The 23,868-nt window shown below is 34.7% G+C and overlaps 1 protein-coding gene and 2 long non-coding RNA genes across 3 annotated transcripts; 1 reads left to right on the plus strand and 2 right to left on the minus strand.

The window, feature by feature from the left end:
- Positions 1 to 469: 469 nt before the first annotated feature.
- Positions 470 to 1,738, plus strand: LOC124435374. Its single transcript, XM_046985313.1, has 4 exons — positions 470 to 543; positions 634 to 807; positions 909 to 1,122; positions 1,269 to 1,738. Exons 1-4 carry the CDS (start codon positions 498 to 500, stop codon positions 1,570 to 1,572), a joined length of 738 nt encoding a protein of 245 aa, XP_046841269.1. The 5' UTR covers positions 470 to 497; the 3' UTR covers positions 1,573 to 1,738.
- Positions 1,739 to 14,095: 12,357 nt separating this feature from the next.
- Positions 14,096 to 14,378, minus strand: LOC124434472. The gene is made up of 2 exons (XR_006944777.1): positions 14,280 to 14,378; positions 14,096 to 14,151 (listed from the first exon to the last, which is right to left on the minus strand). It is a non-coding gene; the product is annotated as an uncharacterized LOC124434472 (long non-coding RNA).
- Positions 14,379 to 20,236: 5,858 nt separating this feature from the next.
- On the minus strand, positions 20,237 to 21,058 carry LOC124434754. Its single transcript, XR_006944877.1, has 3 exons — positions 21,048 to 21,058; positions 20,571 to 20,693; positions 20,237 to 20,330 (listed from the first exon to the last, which is right to left on the minus strand). It is a non-coding gene; the product is annotated as an uncharacterized LOC124434754 (long non-coding RNA).
- Between the last annotated feature and the right edge of the window lie 2,810 nt (positions 21,059 to 23,868).

Genomic DNA, 23,868 nt, shown 5'->3' on the forward strand with positions numbered 1-23,868 from the left:
TTCAAAAGAAATTAGCCAGGCATAGTAGAACATATGAATACTGCACCTTTCAATAGTTCATTGATGCCATTGAGGCTGTACGTTTGCGTAAATATAACCTTTATTGACAGTGCGTGTTATTGTAAGTTGTCCATTTACAACTTATATTTCCTACATAGTAGGAATAAATTGCCACGAACGCATTACTATTTTGCTTGGTTCAATGCATTATTGTTATTTAAAAAAGGTGCAACATGTTATTCATTTTAAAGGAGCAATTACAAGAAAGAGGCTATGAAGATATTACACTAAAAGAAGTAATTAATAAAATTAAGAAATTGAAGCAAAAATATAAAAGTGAAAAAGACAATGCTAAGAAAAGTGGAAATGGGAGAAAAAAGCCATGGAAATACTTTCAACAGTTGGATAGATTTTTATCCCAAAGACCTAATGTGACTCCAGTGGTTTTACTTGACATCATGGCAGAGGCTGATAGTCAAAAAAATAGTCAGTCGGACATGTTGAGAGATGATGTTGATTATGAAAATGATGACATCATTAATGGTATTATTTTGAAATGAAATGTTTTCACATTTTGCTTAATGATGATAATATGATCTTGTCACAAAACATTTTTTGCTTTTAATCTTAAAGATATTGTCAGTAAGTATGGTAGAGGTGATAAATCCATCAAAAAATGCCAGACATGTGATTATGAAAAAGTTATATATAGTGATGGAGCACACACAACAGAGAATGGATGTATGATGGTATACTGTGAAGAAGAACCATTTTCTTGCCCAAATTGTGACAGTTCAAATGAAACAGGTAATATTTGTATGGAAGACAATTTCTGTTTGTTATTTCATCAAAACAAGATATGTGCTCCAGCTATCTAGTAATTGTTTTTAAAATTAATTAAACATTAGTTAATGTGGAAGTAAATCAACAGACTGTAGCTGAGAATCGAGCTATTGAATATGATAAAAGGAATGACAAACCAAAGCCAGACTTAGGAGAAAAGAGTCTTGGAAACACTTACAAACTAGGAAAGAAACAAAAGAAAAAAAGGAGTTCTATTGAAAAGAGCATGGATGCTGTCCTGGAACAATTCAGGGCAATGTCAAATGATGATTTTGAAAGGTATATTCACCTTCTTTATATATTGCTTGTATGTTTTGCATTTTTGGTAAAAAATACCATAAACTTTTTATTTAGACATCTACCCTTCAGATGTATTCAGCTTTGACAATGTCTGTCACAATCATTATTTGATTAAAATTTTGTAGGTATAAAAAGCTTGAAGAATTTAAATTGGAAAAAGAGCAGCAATTTCAATTAGAACAAATGCGACTCGAGAATGAACGAAGAAACCAGGAAAGAGAGCATGAGCTAAAGATCTTCCAATTGTTATTTGGGAACCAGGCTACCCAGACCATCCAATCTACTGGCAGCTCATCACGAATGTTTGCCCAACCATATGTAAGTTTTCAACAACAGACATTTGGAAATGGCTGCACCAGTATCCAAACTCCAGGCTGTAGCTTCGTAGACAGCAATGATGATGAAGAAAAAACATATTTCAGGTTATGATTTAAAGTATTTGAAAAGTATTTATTTTTAAGTACTTATGGTCACTTGAGTCTTTTAGTTCTGTTTTGAAGTTATATTTGTGGAACTGTTTAATACTATCTGAACATTAAATACAATATTTGTACACTCATGAATCTTATGTTGTATGTTGCAATAATTAACTTAAATGTTTTGAATATTTCATTGTGAGTCAAAATAGTTAGCTAATATTTCTCGAATGTCTTCACCATCGTCCTCAATTACATCACTGGTTGGTACCACAAGTTCTTGGTCAACGTTTTCTTCCCATTGTGGCAGAAAGTTGTTATTTTGCACTTCACAAATATTATGCAAAATGCAAGATGCCAGCACAAGAATCACCAAATTCTTCACATTCATATCGACCCGCTTACTAAATCTGATAAATCTGATCATTCGTTTTGTAATAGCACGACTTACGTCTCTGATGCATATGCACACAAACGATCGAGAAACTCCAAATAAGCTTGCTATTGTTTTATATTCTGCTGTGGACGGAAGGTCGTACAACGTAAGCGCAAGTCGTCTCTTCGCCGTTATCGCATGGAAGTATTTTTGTGCAGTATGTTATGCCTAACTTCATTTAAAAGAAAATTGAATGTTTCTTTTGTTACTCTGAAATTTGCATACCAAAGGTCATCGTCAAAATCCGAATCAACCATATCAAACCAAGCAAGTGATCGTGGGTGCATCCATTGGAGTGTGCTTGTGTTAGTTGTGCTGGGAGTACGCGTATACGAGCGTGTTCCCGTTTATTTCTTCTTGAAGGAGTTTATTTTGGCATTGGCGATAAGCGCTAGAGTTTTGTAAACGACGACTAGCTACTTTGAACCACAGGAATCTAGGTATCACAAAGCGCTTTCTGCATGTCGTAAGAAAATCCAAGTCGAGTTTGCTTTTCCCAGCATGAGTTCAAGTCGTTTGAATTTTCTAAATGCTTCTAGTGCTCCATTATTATAGCGATGATTTAAAATAGTAGCGACAGACTTGCCGAGCGGAAATCGAATTCGTGTAATAAAAATTATCGCCCAACATAAAGTTCTGATTAGAGCCATAGAAATAGACAAAAAAAAATTGTAAGATTAAATTTATTGTAACGTTTCGTCTTTACTCAAGACATCTTCAGACAAATAATAAGTGGGATGTTAAGACAAGGTCACAATAGATACAACCAGAAGGGCCACTCCATTGAGTTCTATAAGACCTGGAGAGGAAACGTCAACCAAATTATAAATTATTAGCGCGCGGTCGCGTGGTCAAAAACATGGCGGATTTTGGTTGTCAAAGTCAGCGGAAAGACGCGGGCTCATAAAATGAAATTTTTTTCGCCCACCCGGATTTGACAACCACAATTGCGATTGTATAAAATTTCAATGCCAAGCACAAAAACTTTACAAATTTAATGTTTAAAACATGCTGCAAACTTGTTTGATATACGGATACTGAAGTAATGCCAGAAAAGGAAACATTTCATGACACCGGTAAGCAACCTAAGATTGTTTACTATTTAAACAGGGGCGGATCTAGAGTATGTCAAATCCGTCGCGCGACTGATGTTTGAAATTCAAAAATTACCAATTCATATTAATTAAAAATTCATTAATTATTCTTACTTTATTATCACATTTACTTCGTGATAAAAATCCAGCTTTATTTATTATTGAAAACTAATGACTAATGCAATGAATATCTCCTTGGTAACCAGATCAGTTGAATTTTAATTGACCTGGAATAACCGACTGATAAGCGGGGTGGCTTGACTGGTTCGACTTATAAAGGAGTCTATGAACGCCACAAACGCTATTTTATTGGTCAATGGCCAGATCAGTGGACAGTCTGGAATAATCTCGACCGATAATAAGGGTGGCCGGACCTATAAGGGAGTCCAATTGCTATCTTACAATTGGTTCATTTGAATTTTTGTCTTACTGTGATTGGTTTGACCGATTTCGACTGATAGCCAACTGAACTAACATAGTCAAGCTCAATGTCTGAATTGAATGTTTGATCGTTTCATAGTAATTTTTATAAGCATGATAGAAACTAAACTACAATCAGATGGAATTTATGGAAATCTTTTACAAATTCATATGTTGACATGAATGCTGCTTTCCAAACTGAGAATTTTTTCAAGAGGGTGAAAAATTTATGGATAAATTGTAAATGCTTGGCAAAGACGATCTCGCGAGCGACATTTCAGTCATTGATGTTCAAAAGCAAGCCAACATTGTTTTGAGTTTTATCAGCAGAAATTTACATCGAAAATCGTAAGTAAAGGACAAGTGAAGTGTATGCATGAATGCAATATATCAAAGTCAATTTATGCGAGTGTGTGATGCGATTTATGTTAATATGGCGTATGGTAAGCAGATTGATGCTTCTAAAATTGTTGTTGCCGAAGGACTTTTAGCTATGATTTCTATAATGCTTGGGGAATCGTGGCCGTTATATGGCAGCGAAAGCCTACATTTCTGCAAGTATATTTCAATGGACAAAAAATCTGTAGCCATAAGGTGCCATACTAGTATTTACTTTATCATAAACAAATGTTTGGGGCTTTTCAGTTTATGATCATTGATCATTCAATCATTGGACAGTTATACTACATATTGTTTTTAAGATTTGAGAAAACTAACATTGATTACATGAGAAGCTGTTTACTATAACCTGTGATTTTGAGTCTTATGATCCAAGAAGCTTTTTATTTTGACAATTTGACTGGAATGTTATTAAACCTGAGTATTTCACATACATGAAATGTTGTCCCATGTCACATATTGTCCCCTTTTCTAACTGAACACCTCATGTAGAGATGTAAAGGTGTGTTAATCTACGGCTCATACCAGATTGTTGCCATAAATTCCAAAGGGCTATTGATGTATGAAAAGCATTTTCTATAAAGTAAAAATGTCTTTCTATGTATGCAGATAAACCTTGAAATTTGGCAAAACAGCAAAGTATTTTTCATGATCACTAGGTAATTTTTCTGATGATCATTATAATTTCTAAACTAAATTATTTTAGATTTACATTTAAACAAGCTTTGATCATATGAAAAGATATTTATCATAACCAGTAAGCATTACACATAAACCATTTTTAACATTCGTGTAATTGTATAATTAAAGACATGTTGGTTACATTCTGTTTGTATTTGATAATACAATGCTACTAGTGATTGCTATATAGCACACCTTGCAGAAGATAATAGTCTAGTGAAATGCCTAATAAACATTTATGGCATTAAGCTAACCTTAACTGCAAATTTTCACTCTGATAATTTTGCTTAATCTTTGGCAGAAAAAATTTTGAGTTTTTCTCAAAGGGTGAATTTGCTGGCACTGATGTGGAGATGGGTAAAGAGTTACAATAAACTTGCATGGTTTGAAGTCTGAGCTTTTCTATATCTATGAACTGTCACTTGTAGTACCAAATTTCTAACTTAACGTATTACATAGAGGTTTGAATGGGGGTCTCTAGGGGGGTCTATGCCTGACAACTTGGTAGAAATTTTAAAGAATATATCTGTTTTTGAATAGCATTATTGTAAAATAAATTTACGTTCCTAGACATGCTAATGAGCCATATATTTGGCATGATAATGAGCCTAAATATTTGGCAAAACATTCAAGTATTGTTCACTTTTTTTTTTTGAAAAAAAAAACGTAAGAAAAATGTGTTGTTTTTACGCAAAAACGATGCCTACAAAATACATTTTGTATTGCTCTAAAACGCTGAAAATGGCATTTTCAAGACTCTGAAATTCAAAATTTCTCAGGGGAGAATGCCTCAGACCCCCCCAGGTGCGGAGCGCCTCCGACGTTTTATGACTGATGTTTGAAAAATCCTAGATCCGCCCCTGTATTTAAAGTGTTCAGTGTTTTGTTTTAAGTCAATACTTGAAGTGTGATGGTATATATTTTGTGAATGTTTTTACTCCTAAGTTATAATTTAAGTTATGTTTATCCAGTCTTATTTGTTCTTTACTTAATCGCTTGCTAGACGAGGCAAAGCAACCAGTTCTTATCGAGATATGCATATCGAAAAACTCCTTGTTTCAACTGAGTTGAAATGGAGGATTTTTTCATGATATTTTTCTGAAAATATGAAGCAAATATTAATGAAAGAGCTGTATTGAAATCAAATGCAGTGCAGGATTAATTAATGAGCTCTTTGGTACATGTCGTACAATAAAAAATACCTGTATTAAACAGCTAGCATGGACAATTTGACAGATTATGGACAATGATGATGATAGTGTGTAAAGGTTTGCTTTATGCTAAAAGTTTTATAAATGCCATCTGGTGTTTCTGTAAATGAATTGTTTGTTACACAGTGTAGTAAACAGGTTAGTACATCAAAATCAAGATAAAAACTACTTTGTTCAATAATGTGCCAAATTTTGCTCCTACCTTGAAATATTTGCTCAAGAAAAGCTTATCATGACATGCATGAAACATTAAATATAGTACTGCATCGTCTGACAAAATCCATGCGTTTTTCAATTCCAGGTGATTAAAAATTCACATAAGATGCATTGGTTGCAATGAAGTTGAATGTGGAAGAAGCAAACATTGATGGCAAAGAACTTTTTATGTCTTATGAAGAATTACGATATCATTTAAAAGAATAAGAGTTGCAAACTAGTAAAAGAAGCCACATCTGCCTTCAACATGAGACTTTTCCAATTAAGTATAATTACTTTGTACAAAATACTATTTTAGATAAACTTGATTTTTAAGTCATTCACTGATATTTTTAAGACAAAAAGAAAAATTCAAAGGCATAATGTAAAATTCAAAAATTTGTCAAGTTGTTTGAACCTAGAAAAAATTAGTATAGGTAACTGTAATTTGTAAGGACACAAAAGAAAAGTAGTGCAAGAAGGTTAGCATTTTTGAGAGTTAATAAGTTCTTGACATACATTACACAAGGCCATAATATTATAAATAATGTCTGTATAATAACAATTATACAACATGCTAAATATCTTCACCTACATTATAATTATTTAAACAGGTTTGCCTTCATGCAGCAATAAGAAAAGTGTTATGTCAGAGAAACCAATGCACTTTGATTTAAGAAATGGTATTTTCAATGGGAAATTAATGTAGTTCTGTTCAGTACTAGATCCATGGTTGTCAATAACAATCCAGTTTCTAATATCTTGGCTCAAAACAGAACCAGCAACATGATTATAGAATTTCTGAATTTTGTTCTTTTGCTCTCCTAGTTCAAGATATTTTCCTCATAAGTTCTCAGTAGATTTATCAGAATATCATAATACTTTATAAGACACCCAGAATCAATCCTACCAAAAAAAACTCAAAAAAATTACATACCTACTTATAATATATTTCCAGTCGACTTAAGTCGTAGGGGTAAGCTAACTTTTCTAACTCCTTTTTGGACATTTTAACTAAGATTTACCCATCAATTCAAGAAAGACAGTTGCACCAAGCTGTTTACAAACAGTCAAAAACAAGTAATGCGCATGGGATTATGCAACACATTACATAACATTACATTACATTGACAGTGTAAAGAATGCCGTTTGATATTTATTTCTAACATAGCTGAAGCATTACTTGAAAACATATACGTTATTTTACAGTAGATTTACCTCATTTAAATGTGTGTGTCTATTTCACAAAAACCTGAAGCATTATTTTCAATATTTTATGCTTACGGTATCGTGGTTGTTTTCGCTGGTTGTCATTACTATGAGCAGTAATAGAGATCCGTTTCGGGAGAGAGCGAATGTTAAAAATTTTTCTCAAAGTAGAAGTTTTGACAACCAAAATCCGCCATTACTGCCATGTTTTTGACCACGGGGTCCAGGCCATTGAGTTCTATAATAACTGGAGGGGAAACGTCAACCAAATTACTAGAGATTATTAGCGCGCGGCCGCGTGGTCAAAAACATGGCGGATTTTGGTTGTCAAAGTCGGAAGACGCGGGCTCATAAAATGAAATTTTTCGCCCACCCGGATTTGACAACCACAATAGCGATTATATAAAATATCAATGCCAAGCACAAAACTTTTAGAAATTTTATCTTTAAAACATGCTGCAAACTTGTTTGGTAGACGGATGCTGAAGTAATGCCAGAAAAGGAAACATTTCATGATACCGGTAAGCAACGTAAGATTGTTTACCATTTAAAGTGTTCAGTGTTTTGTTTTAAGTCAATACTTGAAGTGTGATGGTATATATTTTGTGAATGTTTTTACTCCTAAGTTATAATTTAAGTTATGTTTATCCATTCTTATTTGTTCTTTACTTAATCGCTTGCTAGACGAGGCAAAGCAACCAGTTCTTATCGAGATATGCATATCTTAAAACTCCTTGTTTCAACTGAGTTGAAATGGAGGATTTTTTCATGATATTTTTCTGAAAATATGAAGCAAATATTAAGGACAGAGCTGTATTGAAATCAAATGCAGTGCAAGATTAATTAATGAGCTCTTTGGTACATGTCGTACAATAAAAAATACCTGTATTAAACAGCTAGCCTGGACAATTTGACAGATTATGGACAATCATGATGGTGTGTAAAGGTTTGCTTTATGCTAAAAGTTTTATAAATGCCATCTGGTGTTTCTGTAAATGAATTGTTTGTTACACAGTGTAGTAAACAGGTTAGTACATCAAATCAAGATAAAAACTACTTTGTTCAATGATGTGCCAAATTTTGCTCCTACCTTGAAATATTTGCTCAAGAAAAGCTTATCATGACATGCATGAAACATTAAATACAGTACTGCATCATCTGACAAAGTCCATATGTTTTTCAATTCCAGGTGATTAAAAATTCACATAAGATGCATTGGTTGCAATGAAGTTGAATGTAAGAAGCAAAATTGATGGCAAAGAACTTTTATGTCTTTTGAAGAATTACGATATCATTTAAAAGAATAAGAGTAGCAATCTAGTAAAAGAAGCCACATCTGCCTTCAACATGAGACTTCCAATTATGTATAGTTACTTTGTACAAAATACTATTTTAGATAAACTTGATTTTAAGTCATTCACTGATATTTTTACCAAAAGACAAAAGAAAAATTCAAAGGCATAATGTAAAATTCAAAATTTGTCAAGTTGTTTGAACCTAGAAAAATTAGTATAGGTAACTGTAATTTGTAAGGACACAAGAGAAAATATGCAAGAAGGTTAGCATTTTGAGAATTAATAAGTTCTTGACATACATTACACAAGGCCATAATATTATAAATAATGTCTGTATAATAACAATTATACAACATGCTAAATATCTTCACCTACATTATAATTATTTAAACAGGTTTGCCTTCATGCAGCAATAAGAAAAGTGTTATGTCAGAGAAACCAATGCACTTTAATTTAAGAAATCGTATTTTCAATGGGAAATTAATGTAGTTCTGTTCAGTAGTAGATCCATGGTTGTCAATGACAATCCAGTTTCTAATATCTTGGCTCAAAACAGAACCAGCAACATGATTATAGAATTTCTGAATTTCGTTCTTTTGCTTTCCTAGTTCAAGATATTTTCTTCATAAGTTCTCAGTAGATTTATCAGAATATCATAATACCTTATAAGACACCCAGAATCAATCCTACAAAAAAAAACTCAAAAACAATTACATACCTACTTATAATATATTTCCAGTCGACTTAAGTCGTAGGTAAGCTAACTTTTTCTAACTCCTTTTGGACATTTTAACTAAGATTTACCCATCTATTCAAAAGACAGTTGCACCAAGCTATCAAACAGTCAAAACACAAGTATTGCGCATGGGATTATGCATTAAAGCTTAACGATACATTGACAGTGTAAAGAATGCCGTTTGATATTTATTAGATAGCTAAAGCATTACTTGACAAAATATACGTTATTTTACAGTAGATTTACCTCATTTAAATGTGTGTGTCTATTTCACAAAACCTGAAGCATTATTTTCAATATTTTATGCTTACGGTATCGTGGTTGTTTTCGCTGGTTGTCATTACATAAGCAGTAATAGAGTTCCGATTCGGGAGGAGCGAATGTTAAAAATTTTTCTCAAAGTGGAAGTTTTGACAACCAAAATCCGCCATTACCGCCATGTTTTTGACCACGAGGCCCAGGCCCCTTTGCCCCTCCAGGTCTTATAGAGCTCAATGGTCCAGGCCCCTTTGCCCCTCCAGGTCTTTTAGAGCTCAATGGGCCACTCTCGTCGGAGCCTTTGAAGATTTTGTTGTCAACTTTTAGCCCGCAATCAGGCATCGCCGCCATGTTGGCAGCAAGATAACTCCAGCAAGTTCGTAGTAGAAAATATAGTAATGAGAAACAGTTCGGCGCGTCCTCGATAATTATATGGCTATTCCATTTTTGTTTTGTGTATGCCATCACGAGCAATGTCAAAGAAGGTAATTTTGACAACTTAGGTCGAATCGCATCGTTAGAATACACGTTTTAGAGTCAAAATTTGTTATTGTGGTCTGATGCTTTTGCCAACTTGCCAACATTCAATCATGGTTATGCTTGTATTGCGAGTTACAATGAAAAGGATCATCAACTTTGTCTATGGCATTTTCCTTGTAGTAAGTTTGTAGAATGTTACAAATGCTTGACTTTAATGTACTTTCGCGATCTTTTATTAGAAGAAGAAAACTCGCGATTTGCAAATTTGATGCCGTAATAAATTCGCATTCTTAAAAAAAGTTTGACCAAATATTGCAGTGGAAACAGTGAACATGTACGGAATGGCACTGGTATCATGTTAAGACTCTTCAAGATGCTCTTTCCAACATTCAGCTTTTTGGTTGTGACTGAGATATAGTGAAATACCTAATTGACAATTACCTATTTCTTCCTTGTGAATTGCCCTTCGTTTCTGGCCAACAGCACGTGGTGGATTTGGAATATTAAATAATGTAGGCTTAGCCAGGACTTTTAATCGTGATTTTTCAAAGTTTAGAAACATACACTCTTCAAAGTGCTCTGCACACAGTTTGCAGTTATTATAGAGATAATTTGCAGTTTTATTTAACAAGTCCTGGCGTCTAGTGTTTTGAACCCATTCGTTTGATCTAAAGGCATGTGAATGTCATATAAATTTGTAAAAGTTTATCTTTACATTCAAAACTTACTACATTTACTATTTTACCTCAATGGATCTCGCGGAAAACGAAAGAAGCTTAAGTCAGGTCGAGTTCTTTTGCTGTTAATGCAGTTTACTGCTGAACAATGAGTCCTTGCTCCACCTTTTAACTTCTTTTTGTCAGCCATTAGTGCGAATAAGTAAATATCAAAGACTGACTATTATAAATGTAATTAGTTTAGCGAAAATATATTATTAGTTAACTAGTTAATGATCTTTGTAAAATGCCTTACTCATACATGCATGTGTATGATAACCACAATAACAGGAAAAGCTTACGTATAGGACGTGGTCAACGTACTGACTACAGACAACGTACAGGACGTGGTTAATCAACTGACCACAGTTTACGTCATTGTACGATCACTTATAAGTGATGAAACGAAAGCTGTAGTTATGTTGGTGCTTAGTAGAATTCCACATCAGAAGAAAGCCTCATGTAAAAGAAAACGAACTATTTACGAAAACAACCAAAGAATCCAGATATATATCCAATCCATCAACGAATGAGTCACTGAAAGCAGTTGTCTTAGATAAGTTTGAACATTTACACATTTATATTATAACGTTTATATCAAAATTATTAGTATATTAAATATCTTAAGAATTGACAACCACTTCTCCACAAGGTTTTACTCCTTTTGTTACGAGCAATTGAGCCAAAAGCGGCCATTTTATTGTTAGTCGGGACGTTCGTAGCACATGACAAATATAAGGAACATATAGTTAAGGAACATATAGTTAAGAGCATCAGGAAGTTAGCTACAATCATACAATATAGGAATTTTCCTAACACAATATGGCATTGGCATTAAATACAATTGCATAAGTTTGCAATTTCTCAATGAACATTTATCGAGTGTTCGGGATATGACTAAATTTGTCTGAATTCTAAAGCACCAAATCCAATGTCATACGAAATATCTTTTTTAGTGTAGCCCGTCCGTTGATAAATTTCACATTGTTCCTTCTTGTTTCTGATTTAAAGACGTTCGTAAAGCGCTTCTCCGCTTCCGTTCTTTACAAATAAATAAATACGAATAACCTTGACCACACGGCCACGGCACAGCATTTATCATACAGGTCTCGATAGAATTGTACACATTGGTTGTACATGAAAAAGCATAAAAAGATGTTGATTGTATGTTCCCATCTCAGCACAGCTTTCATTTGGTCGTCTCAGGATAAATATTTCAACTTTTCAAGTAATAACACCAAGATTTTTGAGTTGTACATTGCTACCCTTATTTAGTGTAGCAAGTTTATCTTGCTGCCAACATGGCGGAAGTGGCGCATGCGCATTGAAATTTAAGACCGCATTTTTCGCGAAGTGGCCCTTCTGGTTGTATCTATTCTGTGACAATGTATTATATTTACAAAAAGGTGTTAAATTACTACTAAAGGAGGCGGTGTCAAATGGATATATGATAAGCAAGTTAGGAAGTAAAATAAAGAGAAATTAAAAGAGGTTAAGTGGACTGGAGTTTCCTTGCACATTAAGTGAAGGCTTGTATTTATTGATTAGAAGGCTTTCATGAATGGAGAGTTCATAAGAATCGTTAGAAGAGGAGATTATTTTAAAGTCGTCTAAGTTGGGGTGTGTCCAGTTGCGTTAAAGTGCACATACAGCCTTTCCAAATTCGTTGAACTTTTAAAGTTTAGACTGTGGAAAATATGATTTCGAAGAAAATTTCGTAAAAAAAATAAAAACAAAGTTTTTTTGGCGGTTTGAATTAGCTTGCTTTTGAGAAATTTCCGCACCTCTTAGGGGACTTAAGACGAGAGGTTTGTGACGTCATTTAAGGAACGTATGAATGCGCTGCATACAAAACAACACAGTGTGAAATAACAATTCTTTATATATTGCTTTGAAATTAATATAAAAATTGTACGAAACATGTCGACATCCGCTTCTGAGTCGAGTACAGCAACAACAGCGGAAAATATTGAATTGAACAGTCGGGAATTCGATTTAGAAGACGAAGATCAATCGTCATCAAATGCGCTCCGAGAAACACCGATGGCGATTTTGAGTACGGCCAAGCTGCAGCATATGGAAACGAAACACTTGCTGATGATGAGTGGTTAGAAAACTATAATAGAGAGACAGAAGAACAAAGACGCCAAACAGAAGAGCTCGAACGCAGAATGCAGAATGAAGTTCCTCTTGATTCTTGGTAAGAAAAGTTGGAAAATTTGTTTATTTATTGTTGCCGAAGCTTTTGACAGATAACTTTCTTAGGTGCAATTGTGGTAACTGCCGTGCTCCTCTCTTGGTTAATCCAAAAGAATGTAGATGTTGCCACGAAATTATCAATTGCATGATTGAAATGCAAGATCATTCGGTGGTATCCGAATTAGGAAGGCAGCCAAAATGCATCACAGAGCATCCAAGATTTAATGCCATTTGCCTCAATCGATGGGTATTAAATTTAGCTGCCAATCTTTACCAAAGACGAGATGGGGTTAGATATCGTAAAGGATTCTTGGAGCAAAGGTTTGTTACAATTAATAGTTAATGCTTCTGTCTGGGTTATCTATGAATGCACACTTGCAAAATTTGTATTTTATGGACTCCTACCTCTTTTAATGGACCTTGTGTATTATGCCTTTTCAGGTTTTTTCGAGTTGTTGCATATAGGCAATTTACAAGAATGGTACATGGCATTCTTCGAGACAAAAGAATTCCACTTTCAGCTTGTGCTTACCATGTTATTCAAACAACTTTTAATTTAAAAAAAAAAATGAACACTTTGCAGGGTATGAAGAGGACAATTTGTAAAATAACATAACATTATATATTATTTTAGGTGTTGTGTGCATGAGCCCAGCTAGTAGGGATCCAGTGAAGTGTGGAATGATATTAGCCACTCTTGATGTATTGCATCTTTGATTCACACTTTTTCTTGTTATACAAAATGTACAAAATTACAATTCCTTTTCTTTTTATTCTTTCCATGCAGTCATTTCACACTTCACTGAATCCCAACTAACTGGGCTCATACCACCAGCTTCTAAAAAAGTGGTTACTTTTGGTTTTTTGGACAGTTAACTACATTTTTATGGCCTTTCATCCAATTCTTGCACACAATGCATCGAGGTGCTGCCCTCTCATTTCTCTGATCAGTGATTTTTTCTTGGACAGGTGATACTTCAGCTATATCAAACAATAAAATGAGTCAGTTCAAAAAATAAGATTCAAATTCACTCAAAGCAAGTAATGCCTTTTTGTTAAGCCTGGCTTAGTTGGGGGAAAATGTACAGCTGGCATGCTTTGTCTTCTTGCTTTTTTTGAGATAGCTTCACTTCTTCACTTGCTTGTCCAACATGGAATTCATTGGCAATGGAGTCATTTGTAAAAGATCACCTTTGGCTTTTCTCTATGTTTCCTCATCAATGAGTGCAGAGCACAACACTTGATATATATCTTCAACATACCCTGGAGGAGCAATGTGCAAATTATTCAAAATTTTATTTTATGGTAATCATTTCTTATTAAGGCTTTCATTATTATGGCATTTAACACATGATATCAGGCAGTAGGAGAAATATATTAAATTACCTTACCAAAATCCTGAGCAACTTTTACATTTCTTACAACAGCTTCACCATTTATAAATTTTGGATAATGCACTTTAACCTGGGGAACTCCATTAACCTCTTGATTATCCCCATCCAAATTGCTTTCGAAATGAGTTACAACAAGGATATGCCTTCATGAAATATAAAATTGCATTTAATTTCTTGAAAGAGTTTAAACATCTGATGCGCGATATATTTTTTGCTACTTTGGCTAGCAATATTGTGATACATCACACAACATCACACTATCACACATTGTGATGTAGTGTGATGGATTGTGGTGCAATGTGATGCATTGTGATGTAGTGTGATGCAATGTGATGTAGTGTGATGCATTGTGATGCATTGTGATGCATTGTAATACATTGTGATGTCGTGTGATACATTGTGATGCATTGTGATGTAGTGTGATGCATTGTGATCAGTGTCTGGCATTTATTAATATGTACTGTGATGCATTGTGATAAAAAACGATGACGAACGCTGTAGTGTGACGTTACGTAATGCATCACAAACTTTTATACTGTTTAGCCAAAAAATATATCGTGCATGGTATAGCGGACATTACGTCATTCGAGTGTGATAGTGTGATGTTGTGTGATGTATCACAATATTGCTAGCCAAAGTAGCAAAAAATATATCGCGCATCAGATGCATCACACTACATCACAATGCATCACAATGCATGACAATGCATCACACTACATCACAATGCATCACAATCCATCACACTACATCACAATGCATCACAATGCATCACAATGTATCACACTACATCACAATGTATGACAATCCATCACACTACATCACAATGCATCACAATCCATCACAATGTATCACACTACATCACAATGTATCATAATCCATCACACTACATGACAATGCATCACAATCCATCACACTACATCACAATGCATCACAATGCATCACAATTTATCACACTACATCACAATGTATCGTAATCCATCACACTACATCACACTACATCACAATGCATCACACTACATCACAATGTATCACACTACATCACAATGCATCACAATGTACCAAAATGTATCACAATCCATCACAATGCATCACAATGCATCACACTACATCACAATGTATCACAATGCATCACAATGTATCACAATCCATCACACTACATCACAATGCATCACAATCCATCATACTACATCACAATGCATCACAATGCATCACAATTCATCACACTACATCACAATGTATCACAATCCATCACACTACATCACACTACATCACAATGTATCACACTACATCACAATGCATCACAATGTATCAAAATGTATCACAATCCATCACAATGCATAACAATGCATCACACTACATCACAATGTATCACAATGCATCACAATGCATCACACTACATCACAATGCATCACAATGCATCACAATGCATCACACTACATCACAATGCATCACAATCCATCACACTACATCACAATCCATCACAATGCCTCACAATCCATCACAATGCCTCACAATGCATCACACTACATCACAATCCATCACACTACATCACAATCCATCACAATGCCTCACAATGCATCACACTACATCACAATGTATCGCAATGCATCACAATGCATCACCAGTGGCGTAGCTAGCGGTCCCGCTACTCCCGCCCGGCGGGAGTAGAAATTTCCCAAAAAAATAATAAATATTCTATTTGGACATAAGATATACATTATTTCACGAACAATTTGTAATATTATGTTTTATTCGTTCATATTTACGCTTTTATTAGGTGGTTCGTAATCGTAATACAGCAAAATCTCAAGATTTGTTATGTAACCTAGCAACTGCCTTTTCTCGCACATTGCATACTCGCGCGATTCTCCACGTATTCCGCCCATCTTCAGAGGGCGGAACATACAATATAATTCTATATAAGAAGTTTTGAATTCTGGTTGGTTAAGGGACTTGACGCATGCTCAAATCTGCTGTTTTTATAGTCGAACTCCCGCTATTTTAAATTGGCGGAGGTTGTAATTATTCGACCTTTTAATACGAGTACAGCGAGTCACAATGAGTCCGAAGGTAGCTTGAACAAAGGTAATTATAGAGAGTTGCTCGAATGTTTTGCTAAGTTTGATTCTGTATTTGAGCGTCGACTGCACAGTAGACTAGCAGAATCTGATATAGTTGGTGACAGAAGATTTACTGGAGTCTCCCCAGAAATTCAAAATGGTCTTATCAGCTGTCTTGATTCAATTATTGAAGATGAAATCAGAAAGGAAATAAATGATTGCACATTTATGAGTATTCAGGTTGATGAAGCATCTGATGTCTCCACCAAAGAGCAGCTAAGTGTTATTGCTTGGTTTGACAAAGCAAGTGAAATTATGGAGAGGCAATTAGGATTTGTGGATGTAAGTATGAACAGAAATGCCACAGCAATATCACAAGTTGTCAAAGATAAACTTGGTGAGTATTCCAATATAAAAGAAAAACTGGTTTTACAAACATATGATGGTGCTTCTGTCATGTCTGGCCATATCAATGGTGTTCAAGCATTGGTTCGACAAGAGTATCCTTTTGCTCATTTTTTTCATTGTGCAGCTCATAGATTAAACCTGGTCCTATGCCAGTCAGCCTCATCAATTTCTCCTGTTAAAATCTTTTTTATTAATATAGCTACATTCAGCACATTTACAAGCAATGCCCCAAAAAGAAAAGCTTTTCTCACATCTAACAACCTTGAGTTTCCTGCCCTGGTGAAACAAGATGGTATTATCGCTCTAGATTAATCAATGTATTGCACAAAACTATGAAAAACTTTTAGATATTTTTGAGGGGTACTTGAACAACCAGCTGGGTGGGATGATGAGTCATTAAGTAAAATAAGTGGCTTACTGCATTATCTTGATAGCTTTCTCTTTTGTTTTCTAGTGTGTGTTTTTTACAGGATTTTAGAACAGTCCACAATTTTATATTCCATTCTTCAAAATAGGGAAACCCATTTTAACTATGGCATAAGCAAGATTGACAATTTCAAGCAGTTTATTGTGTCACTTCGCACAGATCAAGCTTTCACCGAGTTTTACCAAACTGCACTAGAAAAAGTAGGCCCACCAGCAACTAGAGCAGATAGTAGATACAATTACAAACAGCTATATTTTGAGATCATTGATTCCATTAAAGGCATGTTAAGTGAACGATTTCAAGATATTAATCAGTTCGAGTTTTTAGACCTTGTAAATCCTAAACTATTTACTACATGGAGGGGCATAGTTCCACAGGAGAAGATCAATCTTCTCAAAGATAAGTATAGTCCTCTTTTTGACATCCAAACTTTGAAGAGTCAACTTTCCTTCATTTACAACGACAAGGACTTTCACAAAGAGTGCAGTAATGAGGTTCTTAAATACATCTTCAAATTTAATCTCCAGTCGAGTTTAGGTCAAGTGGTAAATTTGTTAAAATTGAATGGTGTGTTGGCAGTGGTAAGTGCTTCAGTAGAGAGGTCGTTTTCTTGCTTAAAAGGGTAAAAGCTATTTAAGAAATAGAATGGGTCAAGGTCGGCTTAGCTCTTTGTGTAGAATATCTATTCACAAAGATATCATTGAAAAGAAAGAGGAATCAGAGGTGTTGCATAACGAGGTGGTTGAAAAATTTGTAGAAAACCCAGGAGGCTGGCCTTTCTTTATAAATGATGAGTATAGTATGTGTTTTGATATTTGTTCGTATAATACATGGTACTTCATTGAGAAAATTAAGCATAACTTTAAAGAATAAAGCCATCCCTGTCTACTTGCCCCAATCTAAACAAGTTTAAACTAACAAGTAGAATGCTAAGAAAAATCTCTCTCTATGCACTTTAGAAGTGTCGTATACTATATTATTTTTGTGCTAATACAAATTTCTTCTGTTTATGCAGGGGCAGTGATGAGTAAATTATGTTTTAGGGACAATTGTCTCCTGCGTAACGTTTCTCTGAGCCACCTTTAGTACCTTTTTAACTAGTTGCAGTTTCAACGACTGCCACATTAAGAATGCAGCTAACAAAAATGGGTTTTTATAAATTATTGTACAACAAATAATTCGCCTTCGAAATCGCAGGAAATGCTGTTTCCAAGGCTCTAGATTTCAAAATTTTCCGGGGAGCATGCCCCCGGACCCCCCTAGTGGGGTCGCGCCTCCGGCGCGAGATGGATTGGCGGGAGTGACTATTTTTCCTAGCTACGCCACTGTGCATCACAATGCATCACAATGCATCACACTACATTACAATGCATCACAATGTATCACAATGTATCACAATCCATCACACTACATCACAATGTATCACAATCCATCACAATCCATCACACTACATCACAATGTATCACAATCCATCACAATGTATCATACTAGATCAAAATACATCACAATTTATCACAATGTATAACAACGCATCATCTTTATTATTGCAATGTATAACAACATTACAATGTATCGCATTACATCACAATGGACTGTAATAGCGCATCACATGAGAATACAATATTGTGACTGATCACAGAACCACACTCGAATGTCGTTATGTCTTGTCATGGAATAAGCATTGCGATAAATTCATAAAATAATTGACATATTTATTATCAGAAATCATAAAGATGGGAAACTACAGTCTCCTGCCTTTCTTCAACAAGATGAAATGTTCATGCTCTCTTATGTCAAAAGCTTTATATTAACTTTTGACATTGGAAATTGCTAGAACACGTCTGATTAACTCAGAAATTTTCAATGATTTTGGACCATTGTCGAGGTATTACAGTCCAGTCGTTAGAATTGATTACTTTTTAATTAAAAATTTCGTAAAATTTAAAAGAAACTCACTAAACTATATTTCAGTGTTCGTCAAAAGTTCACTAATCTATAAACTTAATTTACGATCTGGCAACTGAACACCAATTGTCAACACTGCCTTCCCAAAATGAAACCCCACATAGATCAATGGAAACACAATGGCTTTGACTGCTTGAACCATTGGCTCGAATAGACTTTTGTCGGGCTTACTAGATTCAAGAAAATACTGCGTGCTATAAAACAAATACACTGTTAGATGCTACAAGTGTGGTAAAAAACCCTTTTACCCCTCATTCATATGACAGAAAGCTAAAATCATTTACTTTTGAGTTAACGCATATTTCTTAACAATCGAATATTAGTCGTTTTTAACATTTTGAGTTTTGTGGTTAATTCTATTTTCATTACTTTAAAGTTTTGTTTTATCACTTGACATCGCGTTTCGATTAACCTGTTTTGAATATGCAGTATGTTCGTTTGAAATCCTCCCCCCCCCCTTCAAGTAAGGTATCGTCGATTAATCGAGTTGTCTCATCTTAATTGGGTTTTGAGGTGTAGTCTGTTGTGTTGAAGTGCATTCCTTTGAACAACTTCATCACAATTCTTAGTTTTTTCACCAATTTATATTAAATAGAAACACACATCATTAGTATTCCAAAATGAAGTTTTATTAAACGTTCAATTAAATTATGTACATATATGCCAGTTACTGATCACTTGCTGTTAGTTACTCGGCAGCTGAGACAGAACCTTAAAAAGAAATCACATTCAATCCATCAGTTTGAATACTGTCTTTCACTATACGTAACTAATGTCTAATTCTGTTACCAAGGATCGGTGTCTGGTACAACTTTAAGTTTCAAACAGACCATGTGGTAATAATTGTTTCCTGGACACTAAAATTAAAAGAATACTATACATGGTACATCTACTAAACAACTCCAATATTTTATCTTTAAACGCTTTGTATTTTTTATTGATATAAGGCCTGGCTTTACAAAAGGAGCAGGAGGCGAATCAATTAATGAAACGATAAAAAATATTGGACCTTTCTTGCTTTTCTTTTTCTGTTTTCGCAAACAATCATTTCGTCTTCTTTGTCCTTTGACCTTTCCTAACGAAATGTGAAAAGTATGATAGTATATTATGATCAAAAGTACACGTTTATTCTTAAAAAACGAATCATAATTTTTCAAACCTTTTTGCAATAGCAATACTTGTATTTGGCTGCAAAGAAAAAAAAACAATTGTTTAGAGATATGCTTGTTGTTTTCTTAGAGAACTTCTGCCTTGTTATCATATTTCATATAATGAATGATGAAGGCAAACTGTCACATATTTTGTTTTGCTAGCCAATTAGGTAATCTCATGGCAGGATAACTCATTTATACGGTGAGAAGTTATATTTTTCATAACCATTTTATTCTCAACACGTTACACAAAACACAATACTTTTTAATTATATACCTTTGTTCTTAAACTTTTTTGTTTCAAACATGTCTCGTTCGCTCCCTATTTGCTTGCATCTCTTCTTCTTTGATGCACTAACTGTGTTTAAAACATCCATTCTGTCCACTTCTCCCAGCTCCACTAATACAAACAAAAACAAACAAACAACATTTGTATACCGGCCAGTATTAATCCCCGCCAGGGGGGTTGACCGGTCCATGAATTTTTCCACGCCAAACGTCTCTATCTCTCGCCATATCTCTGGTTATACCCATCGCCTTCATATCACTGTTCACAGCATCCATCCATCTCTTTCTCGGTCGACCTCGTTTGCGGACTCCATCAACATTCATATGCAACGTTCTACGAATTTCAGCACTTTACTATTAGCTCCACTAATACGACAGTATAAAAACAAAATGTTAGTATGATAAAAATTTTTAGACATGAGACAAATAGAAGAATCTTTAGCATAAGATTCATCAGTGTATTTACCTTCCAGATTAATACCACTATCATCTAAATTTGTTGATTCAGCACCATATGTTGATTGTGTGTAAGGTCCGTCAGGTGTTGTGCCACCATGCTCAAAGGGTGAGTTTTGCGTGGTGTTTGCATTTACGTCACGTGATGTGTTTGTTTTTCCATTTTCATTGTCGGATGTAGACGGTGTGTTTGATTCGTATCTTCTGGTTCTAGATGCTGACGGTCTGCTGCGTTGACAAATTTCCATTTCAGACGTAGACGCTGTGTTTGAATCATTTATGCTGGTTTCGGCGGTGGATCCCAAGCTGTCTATTGCCATATTTGTATCTAAGATGTTGAAGGCTAAAAAATAATGACTATTATTATTTGGATTTTCAATAACAATCACACGTTTAGTCAATATGCACTTGAGATTTCTTTTCCAATAGCATCTGCTCTTAAATAAAATTTTAAAGAAACTGATAATGATAATACTTTGAAACTAACATAACATGACTAAAGAATAGCCAGTCTATTCCATTTGTAATCCTTTCGCACTTGCTTCCATCTGTATAAAATTAGTTGTTAAAAATGCTAACCTTCCGAAAAAACAATCCAATTCTCACTTCCAAATGCAGATTGTTTTATAATTACGCAGTTTCTGGAAGCAGTTTCTACTCCATCTGAGCCTCTGCTGATCTTTTCACCATTTGCATTTGCATTGAAATACTGGCTTCGCCCATTGACCACCCCAATGTCGAGAGACTTCATTTCTTGTCTCACTCTTCATTCGGAAACAAAATACCGTGATCTTTTAGCAAGGCAAAAATCCATTTCAGTGCCACTGCTACTCCATTTAGTCTTACTCCACTTGAGCTTGACTTAAATGTCACTTTTGGATTCACGCAAGTGAGTAACTGGAAATGAGAAATGTCACAATTACTTTATGAATTTGGTCTATGGGCTATGAATTTATTACAAACGTTTTTGCAAGATATTTTGTGCTCTATTGACTTCATTATTAAGTCCACAATAATTGGCTGTTCTGTTTGAAGCATTGCATGAGACACTTGCGCTTGGTTGGTCTGGAATCGCTTCATCCACACTGGCAGGTTTGTTTGTTTGAAAAAAGCGATGGCATTGCTTGCATAGAGATCATCAATACTTGCCAGCCGTATTACCTATGTTATAGTTGTGCAAGTAGTTATTGGCTATTGCTCAATTTTTTCATGTTATGTGGTTAATAAGGCAGTTACCTTCTCAGCAAATGCTACCAAAAGTGCATGATTTCTTAAACAGCGGTCATCGATGTTCGGTGCTTCAATGGTAAATTGTTGACAGAGCTCATTAGTTCTAGTTATGCAGAGGTATTCGACAGATCTGCTGATTGCCACCATGGTCCCAAAAGCACTAGACCCTCTTTCCATTATTGCATTGTTTTGGAATTCTGCGTTCCGTTGATTCTCGATTCCGAGAGGGCTTCTTGCTCCTTCTTGAAAGGGAATTAGGACAAGCCTTCCAAGTACTCTACAGCACGTGAAAAATTACATTAGTGCAATAAAAAGCAAACTTCTTCCATAAATACGGAAAAATCTACCTGGGGTCATTGTTTAATCCCTATAAAGTGTCCCAATTGACTGTGAACATCGGAATCGTTCGAGGAGCTGCTTCGAAAACACATTTCCCGTCTTTGCCAATGTTGTAGAAAGAGACCGCAACATTTTCAATAACTGTGGGGCTCTTAACGTCGTCGAGCACGGGAGGCAAAGTTGACAACTCGCCATCTCTCCACACGCATCAAAGAACACACACATTCCGACAAAAACTCACATATTTATAAACACCTTCACACTTCACCACATTGCAAATCAAAATACAACCATTCATGTTTTCGCATCTTAGACACCGCCAACTCGCCTTTTTCTCTTAAACTGAAAGAAGCGCTATAAATTCAAAAAACTCGAACCAGACCTCAACAAACAAATCTACCACATTAATACAATATTTAACCTGTAATATAATATCTAACACTAATTTTGTAATTTACTACACTTAACGATAGTCACATACACATATATATATATCATGTAAATAGCATAATCACCTTCAGTCGATGTGCTGAATATGGCATAAGCATGCCGAAACATGTTTACGATTAAAAAACTCGTCGTCCATTTAAAATGTCTGATATCCATCGTGCTTTTAAGAAATTATGGCATAAAATGTTCATGTCATTTATAGCTGGTGCATGTTTTTCGTCAACATGTGACACTTTTGCACTATGACCAATATAAAGGAAATTCAAATGGTACTTCACTTGATGGACGTTTAACACTCTCAGTGTAAAAGCATAAAAATACTTTCAGTGTTTTATTTGTGCACTTCAGATTTTGAAACAATTCCTACTTACACTCATCTATTTGTTCAACATTTACCCTCAGAGATTTCGTCTAATTTAAAAGAATGCTTTTTTATGCATGATATACTTATCAATTTGACTAGTTAAGCAATCAACATTAATGCTTCATATTCCTGCATTGATTTGCAAACATCTTTTTTGTACATTATCATAGTGCTAGCTTGGGTTTTAGCTAATATCAAAAATTTGATCAAAAGAAAATATTCATGTTAGAGCTTGTGTATGTTTTTGAAAGATATGTTCAAATTATGTGTAATATGACCAATATAAAAGAAATTTAATTCAGTCTGCCAATAATTTTGATTTTTCCTGTCAATTAAAAGAGAAAAGTATTCAGTATGTAATTCACTCTAAATAAGAAAGATTGCATCACAGTTTAAAATAAGCTATAAAGTTTTGTAAATTGCAGAAGTATATCAATTTGAGTTAAGG

This window comes from Xenia sp. Carnegie-2017, unplaced genomic scaffold (genome assembly GCF_021976095.1).
Source record: "Xenia sp. Carnegie-2017 unplaced genomic scaffold, XeniaSp_v1 HiC_scaffold_14, whole genome shotgun sequence".
Lineage (NCBI taxonomy): Eukaryota > Metazoa > Cnidaria > Anthozoa > Malacalcyonacea > Xeniidae > Xenia > Xenia sp. Carnegie-2017.

What these genes read in the sequence shown, in the direction of transcription:
- LOC124435374 (XM_046985313.1), top strand. Translation starts at nt 498, where the DNA reads ATGTTGAGAGATGATGTTGATTATGAAAATGATGACATCATTAATG. An exon ending in TGACAGTTCAAATGAAACAG is followed by an intron (nt 808 to 908) that starts GTAATATTTGTA and finishes ATTAAACATTAG; the next exon opens with TTAATGTGGAAGTAAATCAA. An exon ending in TCAAATGATGATTTTGAAAG is followed by an intron (nt 1,123 to 1,268) that starts GTATATTCACCT and finishes AAAATTTTGTAG; the next exon opens with GTATAAAAAGCTTGAAGAAT.